The sequence below is a fragment of the Ursus arctos genome, unplaced genomic scaffold, assembly GCF_023065955.2.
Source record: "Ursus arctos isolate Adak ecotype North America unplaced genomic scaffold, UrsArc2.0 scaffold_26, whole genome shotgun sequence".
NCBI lineage: Eukaryota > Metazoa > Chordata > Mammalia > Carnivora > Ursidae > Ursus > Ursus arctos.
The window spans coordinates 40,152,503-40,173,524 of NW_026622941.1; the positions used below are offsets into that span (position 1 = coordinate 40,152,503).

Genomic DNA, 21,022 nt, shown 5'->3' on the forward strand with positions numbered 1-21,022 from the left:
TTACTTATTTATTTATTTATTTATTTGGGGGGGGAGAGAACGAGTGAGAGAGCACAAGCAGAGGGAGAGGGAGAAGCAGGCTCCTCGCTGAGAAGGGAGCCCGATGCGGGACTCCATCCCAGGACCCTGGGATCATGACTTGAGCTGAAGGCAGACGCTTAACCGACTGAACCACCCAGGTGCCCCCAAATAAATAAAATCTTAAAAAAACCCCACAAAAACCAGTACTACCTAAAGGATTGTCGTGAGGGTTAAGTTAATTAAAATATGTAAAGCACTTGGAAGAGTGTTGAGCAGAAAGTAACCCCTCTAAGTGGCAGCTCTTCCGTGGGGGAGGCCCAGGACTGCTGAGGGACGGACGGGTCTTTTGGCTTTGGACATGCTGGGATCACAGCGGCGGGGGGCTTCCCTGCAGAGGTCGGGAGGCATTTGCAGCGCTGGCATCGCAATCTGAAGTTCAGGGGGGAAATGAGAGAGAGAGACGTGGACGATTTGGTGCATTTTAAAACCATAAAAGTGAGTCAGCTCTTTGAACAGACACTCCATCCAAGAAGATGCACACATGGCAAAGAAACACATGAAAAGATGTTAAATGTAATGAGATATTAGGCAAATGCAAACTAAAGCAACAGTGAAATACCCCCTACACCGAGTAGAATGACTAAACTTTAAAGACATAGTGATAACACCGAATAGTGGTAAGAATGTGGAACAACTCGAGCCCTCCTTTATTGCCAATGGTACAGTAAAATGGTACAACTTCTGGAAAACAATTTGGCAGTTTCTCATAAAATTAAATGCCTATTAGCTATACAACCCAGCAATTGCACTACTGGATGTTTATCCTAGAAAAATAAGAATGTGTGTTCACACACAAACCTGTACCTGAACATTCACAGAAGCGTCATTTGTAATAACCCAAATCTGGAACAATCCGAATAGCCTTCACCAGTGAACGGACAGACTAGCTGTGGTACGTCCATGCAATGGAATAGTACTCTGCAGTGAGATGGGGTCAGCCCTAGATACGTGTAACAACCTGGATGGATCTCAAAGGCATTATTTTAGGAGGAATGATCAAGCCCAACGGAACCCCAGGAACCTCATAGTTAAGGAGCATATGGACACCTAGTCCACGGCTCTCAACGCAAGTGCTGCCTAGGTTCCGGCCCTACTGAGCCTTGCCTGGGTTATGGCTCCCACCTCCTCACTGGCTTCAGCCCCAGCCTTGGGTCTCTGCACACTATTTCTAGGTGGATCTTTTTTTTCTTTTTTTTTTTTTAAAGATTTTATTTATTTATTCGACAGAGATAGAGACAGCCAGCGAGAGAGGGAACACAAGCAGGGGAAGTGGGAGAGGAAGAAGCAGGCTCATAGCAGAGGAGCCTGATGTGGGGCTCGATCCCAGAACGCCGGGATCACGCCCTGAGCCGAAGGCAGACGCTTAACCGCTGTGCCACCCAGGCGCCCCTAGATGGATCTTTCTGATCATAAGCACTGAACTTTTCAATGGCACCTCTTTGCTGTCAGGAGAAAGTGCAAACTTCTCATTGTGTACTCAAAATCCTCTCATCTTTCAGTGCTCCAGCCATAATAAGCTCATTTTATGTCATCGAATGTTCCATTCAGTCCCTCACCGCTAGGCTTGGGCATTTACGTTTTTCTGCCTAGAACTCTCACCCCCACCCTCTGCGTGACTCGGCCACACCCACCTGCAGGTCTGAGTCCTGGTATCACCTCACCCAAGGACACTGGGTTAGAGCCCTTCGGCGGCCCCCACAGCACGTGGGCACCCTCCGTTACAGCACCACCCGCGTTCTCCTGAGGTCGCCCAGTGACTGGCATCAGGCGCCAGAACTGTGAGTCCCGAGGGAAGGGGCATGTCACATGCCCCTCTGGGTCCTGGTGCCCAGCGCAGGGCCTCACACCCACTAGGGGCCCAAGCGATGTTTGTTGTATAAACGACAGTGTGAGGAAATGACGGAAGGAGAGGGGAGGGCCAAGGGCACATACGCGTGTTCTCCGCGCTTCGCGCAACCCTGCGAGGGCGTGGGGAGACGGAGGGCAGCTGGTTTGGGGCCCTGGTGACATGAGGAAGGGCGGGCACCCCACATTTCTTCTTCTCTCCACGGAGTGGCAATTCAGGCCTGCGAACCTCTCCCTCGGGCACGGCGGCCAGGGCGCCACTTGGTGGCAATTTATTTCCCGACCGTTCTGCAGAAAATGATTTTTTTCGCAATAAAGAATCGTAACCAAAGTAAATATGTGGCAAACTTAAATGAGGGATTTTAAACTAACTCCTTGGAGTGCTCCTGCCTGAGAGAAGGCCCCCGGGGCTACCCTGTTGGCTTCCCCACGACTCAATGACAGAAACCCGCTTTCCCGATGGCTTCTGCCACCATAAGCCCCGGTGGCCCTCTGCCCAGACCCTTCCCTGCCCACCCAGTGTCCTGCAGGAAACCTTCTCTGCAGTTATCAGAGCTCTGCCTCCAGCTGGCCTCTTCCTCCAGGTCCATGTCACTTCGGGAGACTTCAGCCGAAGTGGATGACCCTCCAGCCCCCAGCTCCCCGGTTCCCGATCTTCGGTTCTCTGCGGGGACTTCTCCCTCTGCCTCATTTCGGCCAGCTACACCGGATGTAAAAGTCTGCTCTTCAGCCCTCAGACCACAACCACACATGGTGCCAACTCTTACTTCCTCTCTGCTTCTCCCCTGCACTGTGGTTACACCGAAACCCCAGCCCTGCCCCTTCACCCCTCCCCTGCATCCCGCTCCTTTCGGCGCCCTCCTAGCGGCCCCTCCTCCATCGTGCTGTTGAAAGCACCGTCTGGAGCTGAACTGCCTTGTTCGACGCCCAGCTCGTCCGCAGATGGGCTTTGGCCTCGGACAGCTCCCGTGAGCTCTCTGAGCCCCACACTCTCATATTAAAGTGGGGATAAAAGACCGTGGTGAGGGTAACTGAGTTACTACGGGTAAGCACTAAGAACAGTGCCTGGCCCACTGTAAATGATGTTTGCTCTGATTTATTATTATTCTTGCCCAAGCCAGAGCCTATGGTGGGTGACGTCACCAGCCACCTCAACTCCCTCACTGGCAAAACCCATCCTTGCGCTAATCCCACACTCTTCCCTCTCTAGGCTTCGAACCAGGCCTCTGCACCCCGGTAAGAAAAGAAAGCAACCACAAGAACTCCACTTTCCTGGAGATTGGTGCCCCTAGACATTCCCGCTCTTCACCTGCCACTGGGCCCCAGCCTCGTTTGAAAATCCTGGACTTGTCCTTACCCCGGTCCCTCTTCTCTGTCGGCAGTGACCATTCCACATCTTCCCCACGTTCCCCATCCACGTGCTATGAAATTCAAAAGGCACAAAAGGGGACATTGGACTGTGGGAAGTTGATGAACATGGCCGCAGTACTTGGTAGTCGTTCCCACTGGCGTGCGATGGCCACCCATCTCCCACACTCTGATCCTCTTAGCCCTGCACATTCCCTCCTCGGTTCCCATCTCCTGGAACCCTTCCGCTGGGGCCTCTAGAGCTCACGGCTCCTCCTCAGCAAGCTGACAGAGCCTCTGTGAAGAGTACCTCCCCCTGCAGGCTTGCCCTGAGGAGGCCGCCTTCTTTACCTCAGCTGGCCGGTCCCCCCAGGCCAGAAGGTGTGCAGGCGCCCTCCTCACTCCTCAGCGTGGCCTGCGGACCCTTCTTCTTCCCTAAAGCCCCTCGGCTTTGAATCTCTTGTTGACAGACCATACTGCTCAGTCTACCCCTCTTTCCCGCTCATCTACCAACCCCCGGGTTACTTCCTCTCATTTCCTGAAGGCTTTGGCTCCTGCCTCATGGTCATTCCCTCCGAGGCTAATCCTGTCCTAGTTCTTAGAGATTTCAACATCCACACAGATAGTTCCATGATCTCTTCTCCTCCAACGACCTTGCCCTTTACCATGTCTGAACTACTCACTCCTGTGGTCATTTCCTGGTCCTTGTCATCACCGGTGACTGTAGCCCCTCTGTACTAGTGTCCCGCGGTCTCTGGAAAGACAGAAGGTTTTTGCCTCACTGTTCTGGAGGCCAGAAGTCCGAGATCAGGGTGTCGGCGGTGGTTCCTTCTTGAGGATGGTGAGGGAGCATCTGCTCCCTTCGGCCCTCGGCCTGACTTCTAGTGGTTTGCTGACAATTGCTGACGGGCACTCCTTGGCCTGTAGTTGCATCGCCGTGATCTCTGTCTGGGTCTTCACGTGGCCTCTGCCCATGTGCCTATCTGTCCTTATGTCTAATTTTATGCGTTTTGTAAGGACACCAATCATATTGGGTTAGGGCCCACCCACACGACTTTGTTTTAACTGGATTACCTCTGTAAAGTCTCTATTTCCAAGTAAGGTCACATCTGAGGTACCGGGGGTTAGGACTTCAACATCTTTTTTTTTTTTGAGGGGGGCACAGTTTAGCCCATAGCACCTCCTATCATCTCACTCTCATGCATCCCACCCTCTGATTACCATCTCATTTCTTCCCAGCTCATTCTCTCTAATACCCTATCTCCAAAATTCCTTTGGTCCCACCAGGGCCTGCCATCTACTGATCGTACCTCCATCGTGCCTCTCTCCTTTCTCATTCTCTCTTCCCTCTTTAACCGATGCAAAGTCCACAGCCAACTAATAGAATCACTCCCTTGCATATGCCTTCAATCCCCTGGCCTCTCTCTCTCTCCCCTGTGTTGTAGTCATATGGTAAGTTGGCAGCCCGGGCTAATCCTGTCTATTCTGTACTTAACGTGGCAGGAGAAAAACCCCAACACATTCGTGTTAATAAATCTCACTTTGAGGGGTGCTGGGTGGCACAGTTGGTTGAGTGTCTGACTCTTGGTTTCCATGTAGGTTGTGATCTCAGGGTCGTGGGATCGGGCCCATGTTGGGCTCTGCACCCAGCATGGAGTCTGCTTGGGACCCTCTCCCTCTCCCTCTGTCCCTCCACTCCCCACCCTGTTCTCTCTCTCTCCCCCTCGAAAATAAATAAATAAAATCTTATTAAAAAAACAAGTCTCACTTTAAATTCCTAATCACCTCAAGTGGACCCTTCATACTACTTGGTACCCCCACTACATTCCCTATTCACTCTTGACCTTCTGGATGACTACTCATACCATCTCCTCTCCTCTCAAGTCTCCCAACACCTCGTTTTCCCATCCTTCCTCTTAGCTGATGACCTTGATGATTTCCTTGAGAAAATGAAAGCAATCACAAGAGTACTTCTCCTTAGAGCCCAACAATTCCCTTTTCTCTCTCCTGGAATCATCAAATTTTTCTCTATTTTTTCTTTCCCATAAGTATAAGAAAATGCCTTAATTTCTTCTATCTTTAAGAAATCCTTTCTTAGGGGCAAGGATTCTTAGCCCTGAGAACAACTCCCCAGTAGCTGTGAGCATACCCAGCCTCCAGATCTTGGTTTCTAAATATCACCCCCACCCAAAGAAACCAGGGCTCTTTGGAGAAATGGCTAATTCCAGGGTTGGGCTGAGGAAGTCCAAGGTGACTCTTGAACACGTTATGCCAGAAAGCACATCCTCAAAGAATGATGGGGGTTTGTCAAAGAGGTGGAAGCCAGCTTGAAGGGGCTCCTACTGGCTAAATCATGAACAATTTGAGCACCAAAGTAAATAACGATAGTGACGGATTACAAACCATTGAATAAAGTAGGAAGTCATAAGTCCATACTGACATAAGCAAATGAAAAAATAGAAAGTTTGATGAAAATGAAACATTTACACAGTTTCAAAGTACCTCCTCACATGTTCTTATTAATTAGAAAGCGAAAAATAGTAAATGTATAATGGAGAAGTCTGGCAAACACCAACTTAAGTAATGAAAACGAACATCCTTAGTAATGAGATAAATGGAAGTTATGGCCTGTAAAGTTAAAAAATGTCAAGGTCTCAGGGCACCTGGGTGGCTCAGTCAGTTAAGCATCTGCCTTCAGAATCAGGTCATGATCCCTGGGTCCTGGGGGGGGGGTCCCTGCTCAGTGGGGAGTCTTCTCCTCCCTCTCCCTCTGCCCCTCTCCCTGCTCATGCTCTCTCAAATAAATAAATGAAATCTTTTTTAAAAATGTCAAGGTCTCAAAAGTCAAGGACAGTTTGGGGACACCTGGGTGGCTCAGTCAGTTAAGTGTCCGACTCTTGATTTCTGCTCAGGTCATGATCTCAGGGATGTGAGATTGAGCCCCGTGTTGGGCTCCCTGGTGGGTGTGGAGCCTGCTTGGGATTCTCTCTCTCCCTCTGCCCTCTGCCCCCTCCCACCTCCCTTTCTTTAAAAAAAAAAAGTCAAGGACAGATTGAAGAATTGCTCCAGTTTGAAGGACACTAAAGAAATGTCTAAAAGCAATGTGCGACTTTTGAACTGGCTATAAATGACATTATTTGGATAACCAGTGAAACTTTGATGTGGTCTGAGGATTAGATTGTCATTATATAGTAATTCCTGATTTCGATGATGCTATGGGGGTATATAAGAGAATGCCCTTGTTGGTAGGAAATCTACAGTCAAGTACTGGGTAATGGATCCTCAAGTTGGCAGCTTTCAAGAGGGTTCGAAGAAAGGTTTTGTACTGTACTTGAAACATTGAGGTAAGTTTGAAAGAGTTTCAAAAATAAGACTTAAAAAAATAGTAAATATTACATTTCTTGACGTGACTCTCCCCTCCCGCTCTCTTCTCCACTACTTCTTAGAAGAGTCGTCTATACCCCAGTCCTTCCTTTTCTGGCTTATCTTGAACCAACCCAAACAGCTTTCATTTCCACCAATGCTCTCGCTGAAGTCACCAGTGACTTCAGTATTTGCTGAATTGAAGAAACGATTTTCAATCCTCATCTTGACAGACACATCAGCAAAATTTGACACTGATTAATCTTTCTTGAAATGTTTTCTTTATTTATATTCCAGGACCCTACATTCTCTTGGTACTATTTTTTTCAGTCTCCTCTATGATCTCTCCTCATTTCCTCTGACCTCTGAAGAAAGGAAGGATCCCAGGATTAAGGACTGAGACCTTTCCTCGTCTTACTCCCTTGTTGCGCTCATCCAGTCCCCTGGTTTTAAATAACATCCATATGTTGATGACTTAGTAATTTATATCTCTAGCCCAGGCTGCTTTTCTCAACCCTGGACTTCTATAACCAACTGCTTACTCTACATTTTCCACTGGGTGTTGTCCAACAGACATCTCAAATTCAACATGGCCAACATTTAACTCCTAATCTTCCCTCCCCCAGGTCTGCTCCTTTTACTCTCCCCCTTATTGGTTAATGGCAATTTCTTCCTACCAATTGCTCCAAAACCTTTGGAGTTACCCTTGGCTCTTTTCTTTTCTTCACATCAATTACATTAGCAAATTTTCTTGTCTACAGTGCCCCCACCCTGGAACAGGTTGCCCCCATCTGTCACTGGAGTTACCCAAGAGGCCCCCTACTGGCCTGCAGCCATATTTGTCCTCCCCGGTGTATTCTTTACCAGTCTCTAACGGCTTCCCGTTGTACTCCGAGTAAAAGTCAAAGTCCCTAACATCGGGCCGCAAGACTCCACATGGTCACATACTCTAACCACATTGGCCGAGAATTAAAAAGTTTAATGATACTGAATGATGTAGAAGATAGTCTCACTTATACATTGTTACTGAAATGCAATTGTTCATACCTGTAAAAAATTTAAATTAAGCGTATGCTATGACCTACCAATTTTTTTTTTAAAGATTGTATTTATTTATTTGAGAGAGAGCGACCGAGTGCATATGTGAGAGAGCACGAGCAGGGTGGGGGCAGAGGGAGAAGCAGACTCCCCACTGAGCAGGGAGCCCGACGCGGGACTCCATCCCTGGACTCCAGGATCATGACCTGAGCCGAAGGCAGACACTTAACTGACTGAGCCACCCAAGCACCCCTGACCTAGCAATGGCATGGGTAAAAATTTATCTTGTAAAAATACACACGTGGCCAAAGCCACATATGCAATGTTCACGGCGCACAGTTTGTCACGGCCACACAAATTAACCCGGCACAGCCATACAACAGAAGACCATGTATGGTAACGGAGATTCACGGACTTGGGAAAAATCTCCAAGATATATGATTAAAGCAGCAGATCGGTAACTATAGAACAATCTCATTGTTTAATAAAAGGTCAACGTAAACATGCTCTGCGTGTGTGTGTGTGTGTGTGTGTGTGCGCACGCGTGAATTTAAAACATGATTTGAAAGGTCACCTCTCAGCTCGGGTTGTATCTGCGGAGTGAGGCTGGGAGCTGGAGTGTGAAAAAGACGCTGCTCCCTTCTGTAACATCCAATTCCATTTCAGTTACCTTTTTTTTTTTTAAGAAAAAATGCACTTTTTTAAAAAGTTTTTTTTAAAAAAACATGCACTTTTGGGGCACCTGGGTGGCTCAGTCATTAAGCGTCTGCCTCCGGCTCAGGGCGTGATCCCGGCGTTCTGGGATCGAGCCCCGCATCAGGCTCCTCCGCTGGGAGCCTGCTTCTTCGTCTCCCACTCCCCCTGCTTGTGTTCCCTCTCTCGCTAGCTGTCTCTCTCTGTCAAATAAATAAATAAAATCTTTAAAAATAAATAAATAAAACATGCACTTTTATCATTTGTATGTCTTTAATAATTATAAGAGATTTTTAAAAGTTCATCCCCGTCCCAGGATCATAGAAATGCTCACCTGTATTAATTCACATTCACATGTCTTTAAAAAAAAAACAACGATACGTTTGAATTAACTCCCACAGGATTAAAGAAGGGGTATGTATATCTAGAATTTGCTGCAAAGCATGACTGTTTCTTTTTTAAACCCGTTTGATAAAGAAAGCAAAACATACTATTTGTAGAAAATCTAGCAATAAAAACTCCTGGCAACCCAGAGAAAACCTGTTAACATTTTAGGGCATTTCCTGTAAAAGGCAGGGTGCCCAGTGATGTGGAATCTGAAACCTTGTCAGTCTTATGCTGATGTCTTGATGCCATTTGAAGGGGGAGAAAGGGGGCCTGGCAGCTATGGCTTCCTCTGGTTGGAAAATTCAGCAGAAGGGGTCACACACAATGGTAAGGCAAACATCACCCATTGTTCATGGAGAAAAGAGTGAGGTCACCTTAACCCTGCAAGCAGATGTTGCCAACGAGATAGGAAGTGTTCTGTCACAGTGAAGATCAAGTAGCCTTTTAGCCAAACCCTTCCTTGAAGCATCAGGAGAAACTGGTTCCCCAGAAGCGTCTGATTCACTTGTGTGTCGCCCTCCACGGATTATTCTAGATGGAGGGCACACACAGTTCCGTGGGCTGGACACGGGGGGATTTAGGAATGAGAGCTGCCCACCTTGGAACCGTCGGTAGGGCAGGGCTGGCTCCACGGAACCCGCTGTGGCTGATGTGGCTTGGCCCGCACTGCCCCGGGGCCACGGCGACACCTTGCATTCGCCTCCCTGCGGAACAGACCCTGACAGCAGACGGGCCAGACCCTGGGGCCAGAAACACGGATGGGCCATGTGGTCTCAGCTAGCCAGAGGCGGAGTCCAGAGTCAAACCCACCATGCCAAACTCCTTCCCGGAAGGGACAGCGGGCAAATATCCGGTGGGCACACAATTCTGTGCGAACAAGGAAATGAGGTTATACATCAGGTTCAAGGGGAGAAAGGCGCTGGAAGAACCCAGAAATAAAAAGTTAGAAGGATGTGGACTTTGTATGAGCCTTCGCGGCAAGAGGCAGGTTAGCAGCTTGGCACGTTTCATACGCAAGCCCATACACGCAGAAGGGACAACGGGACAGGAGCAGCAGGTAGGAGGAGGAAGTGAGAAAATGGGATTTGGACGTTCAGAGAAAACCAAGGTATCTGACTTGACTCTTCTCGAAGTCTTGTTCATTTCTTCCAGGACATCAACCAAGGGAAATGGGAGGGAGAGAGGCCAGATTAAAGGAGGCAGAGGACAAACCAGAGAGCTCAGGACAAAGGTGGTCTGGCCCAACCTTCTCATCTTCCTTCCATAGATAAGGAAAACCAAGGATGCCACTTTCCCACAAAACCAGCCTCAATGGCTAAGACTCTTGAGGTCCCGTCTAGTGCGCTCAAGCCCTGCCCATCAGGAGCGATCCGCAGGCCAAAAAGGGAGGAGGAGATTGAAGTCCTGCCAGAAAAAAGGCAAGCTACACACACTTGTAAAGAAAACACTCTCATCGGGCTCCACCACTTCTCAGCCTTAGAAAACCACTGAACGTTTCCAAGCCTTGATGTCTTCATCTCTGAGATGAGGCTCTGGGAGGCGTCAGGAATCGGGAGGCTGGGGGGTATAGTAGGTGTTTATTTTAATGGGGGAGTTCTCCTACCGCTCTCTGGAGCATTCCGGGGCTGGACACACCACTGGAAGGAGCTAGTATAAAGGGAGGCCCTGACACCCTCCTCACCTTCCTTGGGCTGGCCAGAGCACAGAGCGGCAGCCAGTGGTGTTGCTGAGGTGTGAGTGGGCCCAGCTCCGGCACCCCTGACCTCAGCTCTGCAAGCTATGGGGCCAACACAGACCACGTGTTCAGCACAGGGCCCCCACTCCCGTGATGAACGGTCCAGAATCGCAGCCACAAGGCCGGGGGTACCGAGTGCATCCTGCCCATTGGCCTTCAGACTACATATCGCGGGGAGAGGCTAAGCGCAGGCTCGGTCTGGTGGGCACGCTAGACAAGTCACCCCACACCTGACAACCTGTGCAGGAAGGAGGCCGTCCTAGGCCCAGCTTGGCTGGCCAGTGTGTGATGGTCTTGCTGCCCCTGGCTTACCCTCAGGTAATGCCCAGCTCCATGCCCAACGGGAAATCCAAGGGCTAGAAGGCCACCGCCACCCCGTGGCCCTTTCATGCTATGTGGAGAGTACAAAGTAACTCCTAGAAGCCTAGGCCCTTCCACACAGCCTCATGCTTGGCCTCCCCTTCCTGAAGTGAGAATTTCAGAGCAAGGGGAACTTCTGGTTGCAATCTGAGGTAGAGGGGTGCCTGGGTGACTTCGTCCGTTAAGTGTCTGCCTTCGGCTCAGGTCATGATCCCAGGGTCCTGAGATCGAACCCCCGTCATCAGGCTCTTTTCTCGGCAGGGAGCCTGCTTCTCCCTCTCCCTCTGTCTGCCGCTCCCCCTGCTTGTGCTCTCTCTCTCTGTCAAATAAATAAATAACATCTTAAAAAAAAAAAAAAGAAGAAATCTGAGGTAGAAATAGGGGCAAGAAGATCTGGGGGGAAAGTCCAATGTCTGAGGACAGATAACAGGGGGCGCCTGGGTGGCTCAGTCGGTTAAGCGGGTTAAGCATCTGCCTTTGGCTCAGGTCATGACCCTGGAGTCCTGGGATCGGCCCAGGCTGTCTCAGGGCTCTGTGCTCAGTGGGAAGTCTGCTTCTCCCTCTGCCTCTGTCCCTCCCCGGCTCAAGCTCTCTTTCTCAAATACATAAATAAAATCTTAAAAAAAAAAAAACGGTGGCAACAGTTTGAGACCCGGCTGTGCTTTGCTTTCTGGCAACGGGAGGCCACAGACACTGAACTCTGTCTACCCGGCAGCCCCTGCAGCTCACTGGACGCACCCCATCCCTGCCAGTCCGTACAGGAGTTTGAGCGCACGCCCCCCGCCACCCTCCCCACAGACAGCCCAGCCTTCCGCCCTACCCCAGGGCAATCCCCCTGCCAGGGACCATTCCAGCCCAAGCAGGCCCTGCTCCCCCAGCCCTTGGTGACCTTCTCCGGTGACCCCGCCCCCAGCTGTGCTGGCGGCGGTGGGGGGGCAGGGAGCCGCCTCACCAGGGCACCTGAGGCAAGGTGGAGGTCCCCGGGGTCCCTCACTCTGCTGCCCATGCAGCCTCCGCCCATCTGTCAACCCCGGAGTCCTCCCACAGAAAAAGTGGAGTCCAGGGCAGGGAGGGGCCTCCACATTTTATTGGGAATAGGGCAGAGGCAGAGGCTGGAAGCAGAGCAGCCGAGTTCTTAACGACAGATAAATTAACCGCAGTGCGGGGCTGGGGGGTGGGGACTGGGCCAGGCGCTTCAATATAAAAAAACAACAGAAAGACAGACAAACGGACCCCAAAGACATGGGGGCAGGGGAGGGCAGCACCATCCAGACAGCAGGGAGGGCCAGGGCAGACAGAGAGAGAAGGCAACTTGACCCTTCGCCCCCAAACTCCACCTGCACGGGGACTCTGGGCTGGTCCCGCGGGGCTCCAGGGCGGGGAGCAGCCAGGTTGGGCTGAGATGGCACAGCTGGGGGGCAGGAAGCCCAGCACCACAAGACGGCTCAGCCCGAAGGGGTAGCTGGGGGCCGGGACGCGGCGACCTTGAACCCCCAGGCCCTCGGAGGAAGAGCCTTACTCCAGGTGAGAGAAGGGACCAAGGGCGGGGTCTCTCCCTGAGCTGAGAGCGGTCATCTCCTCCACAGCAGCGGTGGGCAGTGGGGTGTGTCAGGGACCCCCTTCACCTTCTGATCCATCTGCCTCCTTGGTCCCTGCAGGGAGGGCCCCACTGGCCCCGAGGGATGGGGCACGAGGAGAGCTGGTCCAGTCGGTGGTCTCCAACTCCAGAGAGGGGCCGTAGTGCGGCGCAGCCCCTCAGCCCTGACTCCCACAGGAGGACAGCGAATCGTAGAGGGAGTCGCTGAGAGACTCTGAGGTCTCCAGACCTGGGGGGCCCCCACTGGCCACTCTCCCTTCCTCGCCCATGTCCGATGTGCTGGGCGTGCGGCTACCTCCAAACGCCGGGCCCTGGGGTGTGGGGGCTGGGCGGCCGGGCTCCAGGCTCCGCTTCCGGTCCACGGGCAGGGCCTGGGAAAGGAAGGGACGCTCAGGAGGAAGCTCCTTTCACCTCCCGGCCTGGCCTGAGAGGTGCTGGGCTCGGCCCCTTTATGGGGCGCTGCAGATGGGGCCCACCAAGGCGACTAGAGGCACCACCGAGCACGGTCCTACCAAAGTTCTGGGGAGGGCGAGAAACCCTTTCTCCGAGAGGGGTAGGAGAAGGGGCAGGTGGGTGGGCTGCCCAGAGGGGCATCCACGGGGCCAGACCCTTCAGCCTTCTCTAAGACACGGCTGTACCTCGTGGCAGGAACTGGTGTCCCCCTGTCATCCCTCCTGCCCTCCAGGCCTGTCCCCTTTCCCCTCTGGCCATACTCACCATGGGGGTCCTGGGCAGCCCCTCCAATTGTCGGGATGGGCACAGAAAAGGGTCAGTGGAGCTGCTGGCTGCCCTCGCGTTGGGGAAGGTCCAGTTCTTAGCCAGCTGGACAGGAGGGGGAGGGCCTGGGTCTTCACAGGGATCTGCATGGGGACAAGGGGAAGGTGGATGGGGATGGGTAGAGCTCCAGGGACGACCCACCCTGCTGCCCAGACACTCACCGTCAGGGCAGGTCTGATGGCTCCGGTGGCCCGGAGCGGCGGCGAGCAGTGCGGGGAAGGCTGGCATGCTAGGGTGCCGCCCGCTCACCAGCAGCTCCTCTATGCCTGGCAGCTCACGCTCCAGTGTGTGGGCGCGGCGGGGGACTTTGGTAAGGGGTGGGGGCCGAGCTGGGGGCACTCCGGGTGGGGGGTCCAGCCGTGGTGGCTTTGTCTTGGGAAGATTCTTGCTGGGGGTCCCATTGCTGCCATGGTCTGGGGGTGGAAAGGTCCCAATGCCACTGTCCAGGGTTCGAGTCAAGGAGCCACAGGCTGGGGAGGGGACGGTAAGTCAGGGACGTGAGGCCGCAGGTTCAGCCCCTCTGCCTTCTTCTTCCGGCTTCCTGCCCCAGCCCAGGCTCCCCACCTGGGCAGGGCCCCTCCTGGCCCAACAGGCTGTCATTCCTGCCAGTCCTCCCCCCAGCTCCCCTAGACTTGGAGGGATATGTGGGGGTGGGGGAGGCAGGACGGGTACCCAAGGGCAGGGAGGGCTTCAGTTCCGTGCAGCTCCCGTGCCTACCTGGTGCTTGGCCCCAAGATGGCACCCAGAGCCTGGCACCTGCTTCAGTGACAGGAAAGGAGTAAAGTAGGCAGGGGGTGCGGGGCAGGTCCCATCCTTGGCCCCTGACCCTGCTGACCTGTGAAATGTGAGGTGGGCACCGGCTCAGCCAGGCTGTCCTCTGAGGGCACCTCCTCCCGCCTTCCCGGCTCGCTGTTCGTCTGCGTGGGGTACAGAAGACCTCAGAATCCATTCCTTCCACCCCCACCCAGATCCCTCCCCAAGCTCTGTCATAGGACCCCTGGAGTATGGCTCTGAGCGCCTGCAGCCCACCAGCCCCCAGAGACCACGAGTACACCCAGCAGCTTCCACGCCCCAGGGAAGGAGACTCTCCAAGGGGTGGGAGATCCGGCAGGGCCACAGAGCCAGGCCCAGTACCTAGCTGCCAAGAACCTACCTTTCCAGGAGGTTTTCCACAGCCCTGAAGAGGCCCCACCAGGCCATTTCGAGGCCCACAGGCTGGCCAGGGGTTCTTGGGGTCAGAGGACACTGGCTGGAAATCGCCATATTCGGGTTTGGGCTCCCGCCAGCTCCTGGGCGGCAGCTCCTTGCCGTCCACCCTACAGCAGCGGTCAAGACGAAGGTGAAGGGGGGTCTGGGTGAGCCCACTCTGACCCCACTCCCTCCAGTGGTGCTGGGTCTAGTGAAACCCCCACCGCCCCCTGCCCCTGGGATAGGGGACACAGCCCCCGCGGCTGCTGCCATTGACTCCTCCTGATGCTGGGAACAGGCAGAGACTCCACGGAAAACCTCAGAAAAACGGCAGGGGCAGGGGAGATGGGACAAGTTCCCCAAAAGCCACACAGGGTCAAGCCTAGAGACCTCCTGATGCCATTGGCTAGTAGATGGCAACCTGGTCACCTCCTGGTCCACACATGCACACCCCGCCGGCCCCAGCTGAGCGCATCTGCTGTCCAAGCCCCGCCCCACCTGGTGCCCATCTGGCCTGGATGGAGCAACCCCAAGCCCGGACGGCCCCTTCTCTGAGCCTCAGCTCCCGCTGCGGAGTCTGTGGCAGGTGGCAGTGGGCCAGATGGGAAGGGGAGTCCCCCTGTGTTAGTCTGTAGGCTAACAGACCCCAGAGTAAAGACCTATATCCGCCCACCGTTAGGAACTCACAGGCCCTTAACTCCTGCACCCAGACAGCACTTCCCGTGCCTCGACTGACGCTGGAGACAATTTAGGAAAATGTGGACTGTTAACTCTTCTTAAACGAGAAACTGGGTCTCAGCATGGGCAACATTAGACGGCCAGAGAGGAGGGAAGCTGGGGCACAAACCCCAGGCTTCCGATTCAAGACCCAACCTCTGCTCTGGGCCAGGCCAGACCCCCAGATGCTTTGGTGGCCTTTTACTTGCCCTCCAACCCTTTCTGCTCTCAGGAAAAGCAGTCCTAGCCCCAGATGGGCCCATGGAGGGAAAAGCGCCCCCCCGCCCCGCTACTGAGCACCTGCTGACAGGTCCTAGGCCCTCACCTGTTGAGAAGTTGCTGCATGAAGGTGTCCGCACCCTGGTACATGCCAGCCAGCTGGCCCTGCACCTGCCCCAGCCCTGTACTCGGTCCTGGTGCCGGTCCTCCGGGCCGTGGCCGGGCCCGGCTGCTCAGGTAGGCCTTCTCCTCCTCCAGGGCCCGGCGTAGGTCTTCCGCCTTAGCCATCAGCTTGGAGATGTTGAGGCTCTCGGCCTCCAGCTTCCGGGCCTCCGTCTTGACCTCCTTCCGGAGCGGGGAGCCCCCGCTGGCCCCTTCCTTGCTCTTGGCGGCCTCCGCGCGGCGGTTCAGCGCCGGCAGCTTGCTCTTCTTCAGGCCGAACCAGCTGGCAATGCTGCTGGCGTTGCGGTGCTTGGCCTCGGCGCCTGGTGCCCGCTCCTGGCCCTGGAGCCGCAGCACATTCTCCTCAATGCCCTTCATGACCTTCTCCTCGATGGCCGAGTGTGGGGCCCGCCCCTCGGGGCCTTGGCTTGGCTCAGCGGGGCAAGGGGCGGGGGACGGAGGCTGGGCCGGAGTGCCGCCAGAGTCTGCCCAAGGTGGGCCCTTCCCCTTGTCAGGCTTAGGGGGCTCCTTGGTGGTCGGGGGGGCCACAGGTCGGGGTACCACCTTGGTGGGTGACTTGGAAGGTAGCTTCGTCGGGCTGCCATGGGGGCTCTTATTGGGCTTGCCAAGGCTGGGGGCGGAGGTTGGCACTTTGGCAGGGGTGCGGGGTACCTGGGGGCACAGGGCCCCTGCCAGCCGGCTCTTGGCCAGCTCCACTTTGGTGAGGCAGCTCCTTGGTGAGACGGGCTCCAGGTCCACCCGGGCCCCCATGGAGTGGGAGGAGTAGACTCGGGCCCCGGGGTCCCCTAGGAGCCCAGGTTCTTGCTGCTTCAGGCTGCTTGTGCCTAAGGCCACTGCCCCCCGCAGGGCCCCCTTGGCTTCTGGTCCCTCAGGAGGCCTGGGGGTGGGAGGCGCCACGTCTCCAGGGCTCTCCCCTGACCTTCCTGCTCCTCGGACCTTCTCAGTACCAGGCCTGGCTGGCACCCCGTTTTTCTCTGGCCCCTCGGGGCCAGTCTTCAGTTTCCCCAGGGCTGCCAGTCTGTCCCGCAGAGGGGTGTAGCCAGGATCCCCAGGTCGCCGCCCTGCCCCCTGGCTGGGCTTCTTGGATGAGCTGCTGGGGGTCCGGCGGCCAGGATGGGGAGACTCCGAGCCGGCTTTGTCCAAACTCTTCTCCTGGGCACTCCCATAGGAACAGGATTCTGGGAGGCAAGGGCTGGGGGGAGCTCCAGGACTTCTGAGGACCTCAGGGGCCCGTGGCACCTCCAGAGTCAATTGTGGGTAGGTGGGTACCTGCAGTGGGGATGGAGGTGGCTCTGGGGAAGGCCCCCTAAAGGTGCTCCGGGAGAGGTCCAGGATGTTCTCATAGCAGGGAGAGACCACGGGTCCCGGGGACAGCGTGGCAGACAAGGCTGGCTGGGGAGGTCTGAGCTGAGCAGAGTCCAGGGCTGTGGAGCAGGGGGAAGGGCTGGTGGGCAGGCCCTGTGCTCCCTCCGGGGACAGCTCTCCTCCACCCAGAGCCCTGCGGGCCAGCAGCGGAGACGGGCTGCCGTCAGAGCCACTGTTGCGACAGGGAATTCGGGAGTTCCGGGGAAGCTGGGGGCTGAGCTGGGGGCCTCCTGGGCTGGGGACCTTCTCCGAAGCTGGAGGCAGCTTTAGAAACTTGAGACCTCTGGCTGGAGAGGGTAGAAGGGGTCCCTGGGCTTCCCCAGGAGAAGGGGGGCCAGTTTGGAGCTTGCTTTTCACCTGAGATGAGGAGTAGGGATGGCCAGGCCGCGAGCCCAGGGGGGCATCACCCGCACCCATGAACATGCTGAGGAAGGGGAGGGGCCCCTGGCCCTCTGAGGTAGCACCAAAGCCCGGCCTATGGGCCTCTGGGGTACCCCCACCCCAAGCGGCCTTGGGGAGGCCTTTGGACTTGGACAGCTGTGGGGGCCCCTGGTCTGGGGAAGATGGCTGCCCAGGACCTGGTTGGTCCCCGTTGAGCGGGCCCGCAGCCCCGGCCAAGAAAGCCTGTAGGTAAGACTCTGTGTCCTCAAGGAGCTGGCCCAGGTTCAGCTGTTTGCGGGCCAGGGCCCCCAGCAGGGTGTCAGGGCTGGGCGCCTCGTTGGGGTCACCTGCCTCATCAGAGGAAGAGGAGGAGCTGCTGCCTGGGGCACAGGGTGGCCCAGAGCCAGTGCCTTGGGCCTGGGAGGAGCCCCTACTAGGACCCCAGGGTCGCCCAGCACCCTCTTCCTCCCCGGGGCCCCCCAAGAGGCGCTCCCAGTGTAGCAGGCCTCCCAGGCTACCAGGGCCTAGGAGCAGATAGGGGGCCCAGGAGGAGGGTTCAGGCTGAGGGGGGCCACACAGCTCGCCGTTGATGGGCTCTGGGGAGCCGGGACCCTCGCCTGGAGGCCGCCAAGGGGTGGCAGGCGAGCAAAGAAGCAAGGGGTCGGTCTCTTCCAGGGCTCTCAGCACCTCCAGGATCTGCGCTTTCTTTCGAAGGAACGGCGACAGGGCATCCAGTGCTGGGGGTGGGGCGGCCGGGGGTCCCGGGCCTCCTGGCCGCAGCTGCTGCTCCCAACACACCTTCAGGGAGAAACAACATGAGGAGGAGCCCACGTGCAGGCCCAGGACCCGAGCTGCACCAAACCGAGTATGTTAGGAACAGAGCTGGCCTGGTTTGTCCGAGTCCCCAGAAGCAATGAGCAGCTTCTCTGAGCTGACAGGACAGCTCAGCTTCCTCAAGTCACTGAGCTCTGGTTACCCCAACTCTTCCTCCTGGTGCACCTGGGGTGGGGTGGGGACCCCACCTCCCTTCCTGGTTATCCCAGCACCCCCGCCCCCACCATTGCCCATTACTATTTGGGTCAGCAGGGCTGACGCCACCTACAACCCTGATATCTACGTTTGCCCCAGGGGAGGGAGGCCTGTGCTTTTTCCAGGCTCCAGAAAGAACACAGAGACTCAAGAAGGGGTTGCGATGTGGCCAAGTGCTAAGTCAGCCCTGCCGGCAAGCCCAGGCCTTCTCAGGTTAGACAGCTGTCCTGCTGACCGGCTCCCCAGGGAGGAGGGAACTGCGATAACTCCACCGCCAGCTTCTCCCTGTTTCTGCCCAGCTCGTCCTTGGGCCCCGCTCGACTGGCACAGTGGTTAACGACATGGGCTCTGGAGCCAGACTACGTAGGTTCAAGTCCCAGGTCTACCGCTCACCTAGTTTATGGACTTCAGCGTTTTTTCACCTAAGCTTCACGGCATCGTCTATACAATGGGATGGTAATTACGCTTAACCTCATAAAGGAAACCAGGGAAGCAAAAGAATAAATGAGTAACAGTTCTAGACTTGAATAAATGAGGATAGAGACCATTGTACATACAGGCCAAAAATTATTTAAAATCTATAAATGGGATCCAGGTGTGCAGCAGAGAGTGCACGCTCAGGAGATGTTAACCACGAGTCTACCGCTAACTAACTTAGCTGGCAAGGCTGGTGATCGGCAATGGGGTCCTGTTTCTCTCGGTCCAAGGCTGACCGCTTAGGGCTCACACCCGGACGAGGATCTGGGCACCGGGAAGCGGCCCTTCCTCTGGGACTCCTCAGAAACAGCAACGGATGCCCGACTGAGTAGCCAGCGAAGCCTCAGACCAGCGTGCCCAGCCCTCCTACCTCTCTCTGCCCAGCACAGTGCCCCAGAGGCAGCGAGGTGGTCGGTCCCTCGGCAGAGCTCAGGGAGGGAGAGGCCGGTGGCTCTGATGGCGGCTGGAGCGGCGTAAGGGGGATCTGCAGGGGAGAGGCAGAATTAGCACGGGGGCTGTCTGTCCCGGGTCCCCACCCCCTCACGAAGTTCGGCCTTCCCCTCCAGCACAGTTCTTCCAAGTCTGCTCCTTCAGGGACGTCTCTTGGCTTCCAGTGTGGCTTCCTCCACTGTCCCCACCACTCTGTCAGAGGAGCCTTGGGAGACCATGCATGGGTGGAATGAAGATGTGTGAGCCCAGGTGGCGGGAGATGGGACTGCTCTGGGGCTCTGGAGAAAGAAGAAGGTCGCTGGGGCAGAGGGCAGTGGGCAGTGGCAAGCCTAGTTTGGGTGCCCATGGCGGCTCTAGGACCACTCTGCTTCGTTGTGGGGGCCCCCTTCCCGATTACAGAGAGGGCCGGCCTCCAACAGCCCCTTCCTGTTCTGACTGCCTGTGACCCCAGCCTCACAGGGTTGACTGAGACTGATGGAAAAGCATTTGTTACTAGGCCCGAGAAAAGAGATGGCAGGACTTACCATCTCTGTCCCCCCCCCCAGCTGGTCTCTGAGGATGACAAAGGTATGACCATGGACTCACGGTCACTTCTCTCTCAGTCCCTGGAGAATGTCATTCCCATCTCTGAGGCACCTCGACTAGACAGCAGTCAGCTTTAACGTCCGGCCTCTGTGGCATTCTCCGCCTTCCGGCCGCCCGGCTACAGCCCACATCCTCAGTCCTCTGGCCTGGAAGCTGCTCGGCCTTTTGTCTCCCCGACCGGGTTCGCTGGCTTTACAAATCCCTTACCCATAAAGCAGAGGTATTTTTTTTTCTTTTTCATCTAAAGCATCTTTGTGCTCACAGCCTCCTGCCCGCTGCCGCAGGAGACAGGTCTGGGCCCCTCGGCCGGCTTCCGGGGCCCGGCCTGCTGCTGGTCCTTTCCTGACGCCGCCTCTGGTCCCCACTCGCTGCTCCTCCGCACGGCCTTCGTCCCAGCCCAGCCGAACAGCTCGCTTCTGCCGGGCTTTCCCTGCGGTTCCCTCCACAGGGCATCCCTTCTCCCCACCCCCAACTCTACGTTACATCGCCCGTGCAGCAAGGCCCAGGTCCGATGTCACCTCCTTCAGGCCACTCTGCTGGCCTCTCTCCCCTCTGGGCTCCCGGACGGTACTGTCACCCTGCTCCGTACTCTGGCTGCCTGCAGACCTGCCTGAGCTCAGAGCAGTCCGGCCTGCGGGTTCATGTGCCCCGCGCAGACCACAGCCCCGGCCAGTTCCATATACGTCTTGGCAAAGGCGCTGCTCACGGTAAGAGCTCCTTTAGCATTTGCTCAATGGAGCTTTCGTCCTAGCAAAGCACAACTCGAGAGTAACATTACTAATGATACATGGCTGCTAATTATTGACTACGACTCTGGGCCAAACACCATATATGATTTCATTTCATCCTCACGACAACGTGCAATATCTTAATCCTCACTTACAAGAAAAAAAACTGGGGTTCATAAGGTTACATAATTTGCCCAGGGTCACACAGCTAAGAATTAGCTAAGTTAGGGACCCAACCCAAGCGTATCTGAGGCCAAGGTTCACGCTCTATTATGTCACGGAACCGTCAGGAAAGACAGATCTGTTGCCCCAAACCCCCAAAGGTCCCAGATTTCATTTCAGTGATTTAAGGATGATCTACACCTGTTATCACGGGTCACCAAGAAAGGCACGGACAGGGTGAGCTTGGCTAGCGGGTTTAGGCCTCGGGGATTGCGGGGGGGGGGACCTCGGCAGCAGGGACAGACCGAGGGCAGG

The 21,022-nt window shown here is 55.6% G+C and overlaps 1 protein-coding gene across 1 annotated transcript in view; it reads right to left on the reverse strand.

Moving 5' to 3' along the window:
• Positions 1–6,894: 6,894 nt before the first annotated feature.
• The window catches only part of NCKAP5L (NCK associated protein 5 like), a 35,303-nt gene continuing 21,175 nt past the window's right edge, over positions 6,895–21,022 (reverse strand). The window contains exons 7-13 of the mRNA XM_026501927.4: positions 19,153–19,266; positions 15,454–18,074; positions 14,377–14,539; positions 14,059–14,140; positions 13,385–13,693; positions 13,164–13,306; positions 6,895–12,817 (exon numbers count right to left, since the gene is read on the reverse strand). Of these exons, the coding sequence (XP_026357712.2) occupies positions 12,605–12,817; positions 13,164–13,306; positions 13,385–13,693; positions 14,059–14,140; positions 14,377–14,539; positions 15,454–18,074; positions 19,153–19,266 (3,645 nt within the window). The 3' untranslated portion in view covers positions 6,895–12,604. The remainder of the gene's footprint in view (positions 12,818–13,163; positions 13,307–13,384; positions 13,694–14,058; positions 14,141–14,376; positions 14,540–15,453; positions 18,075–19,152; positions 19,267–21,022) is intronic.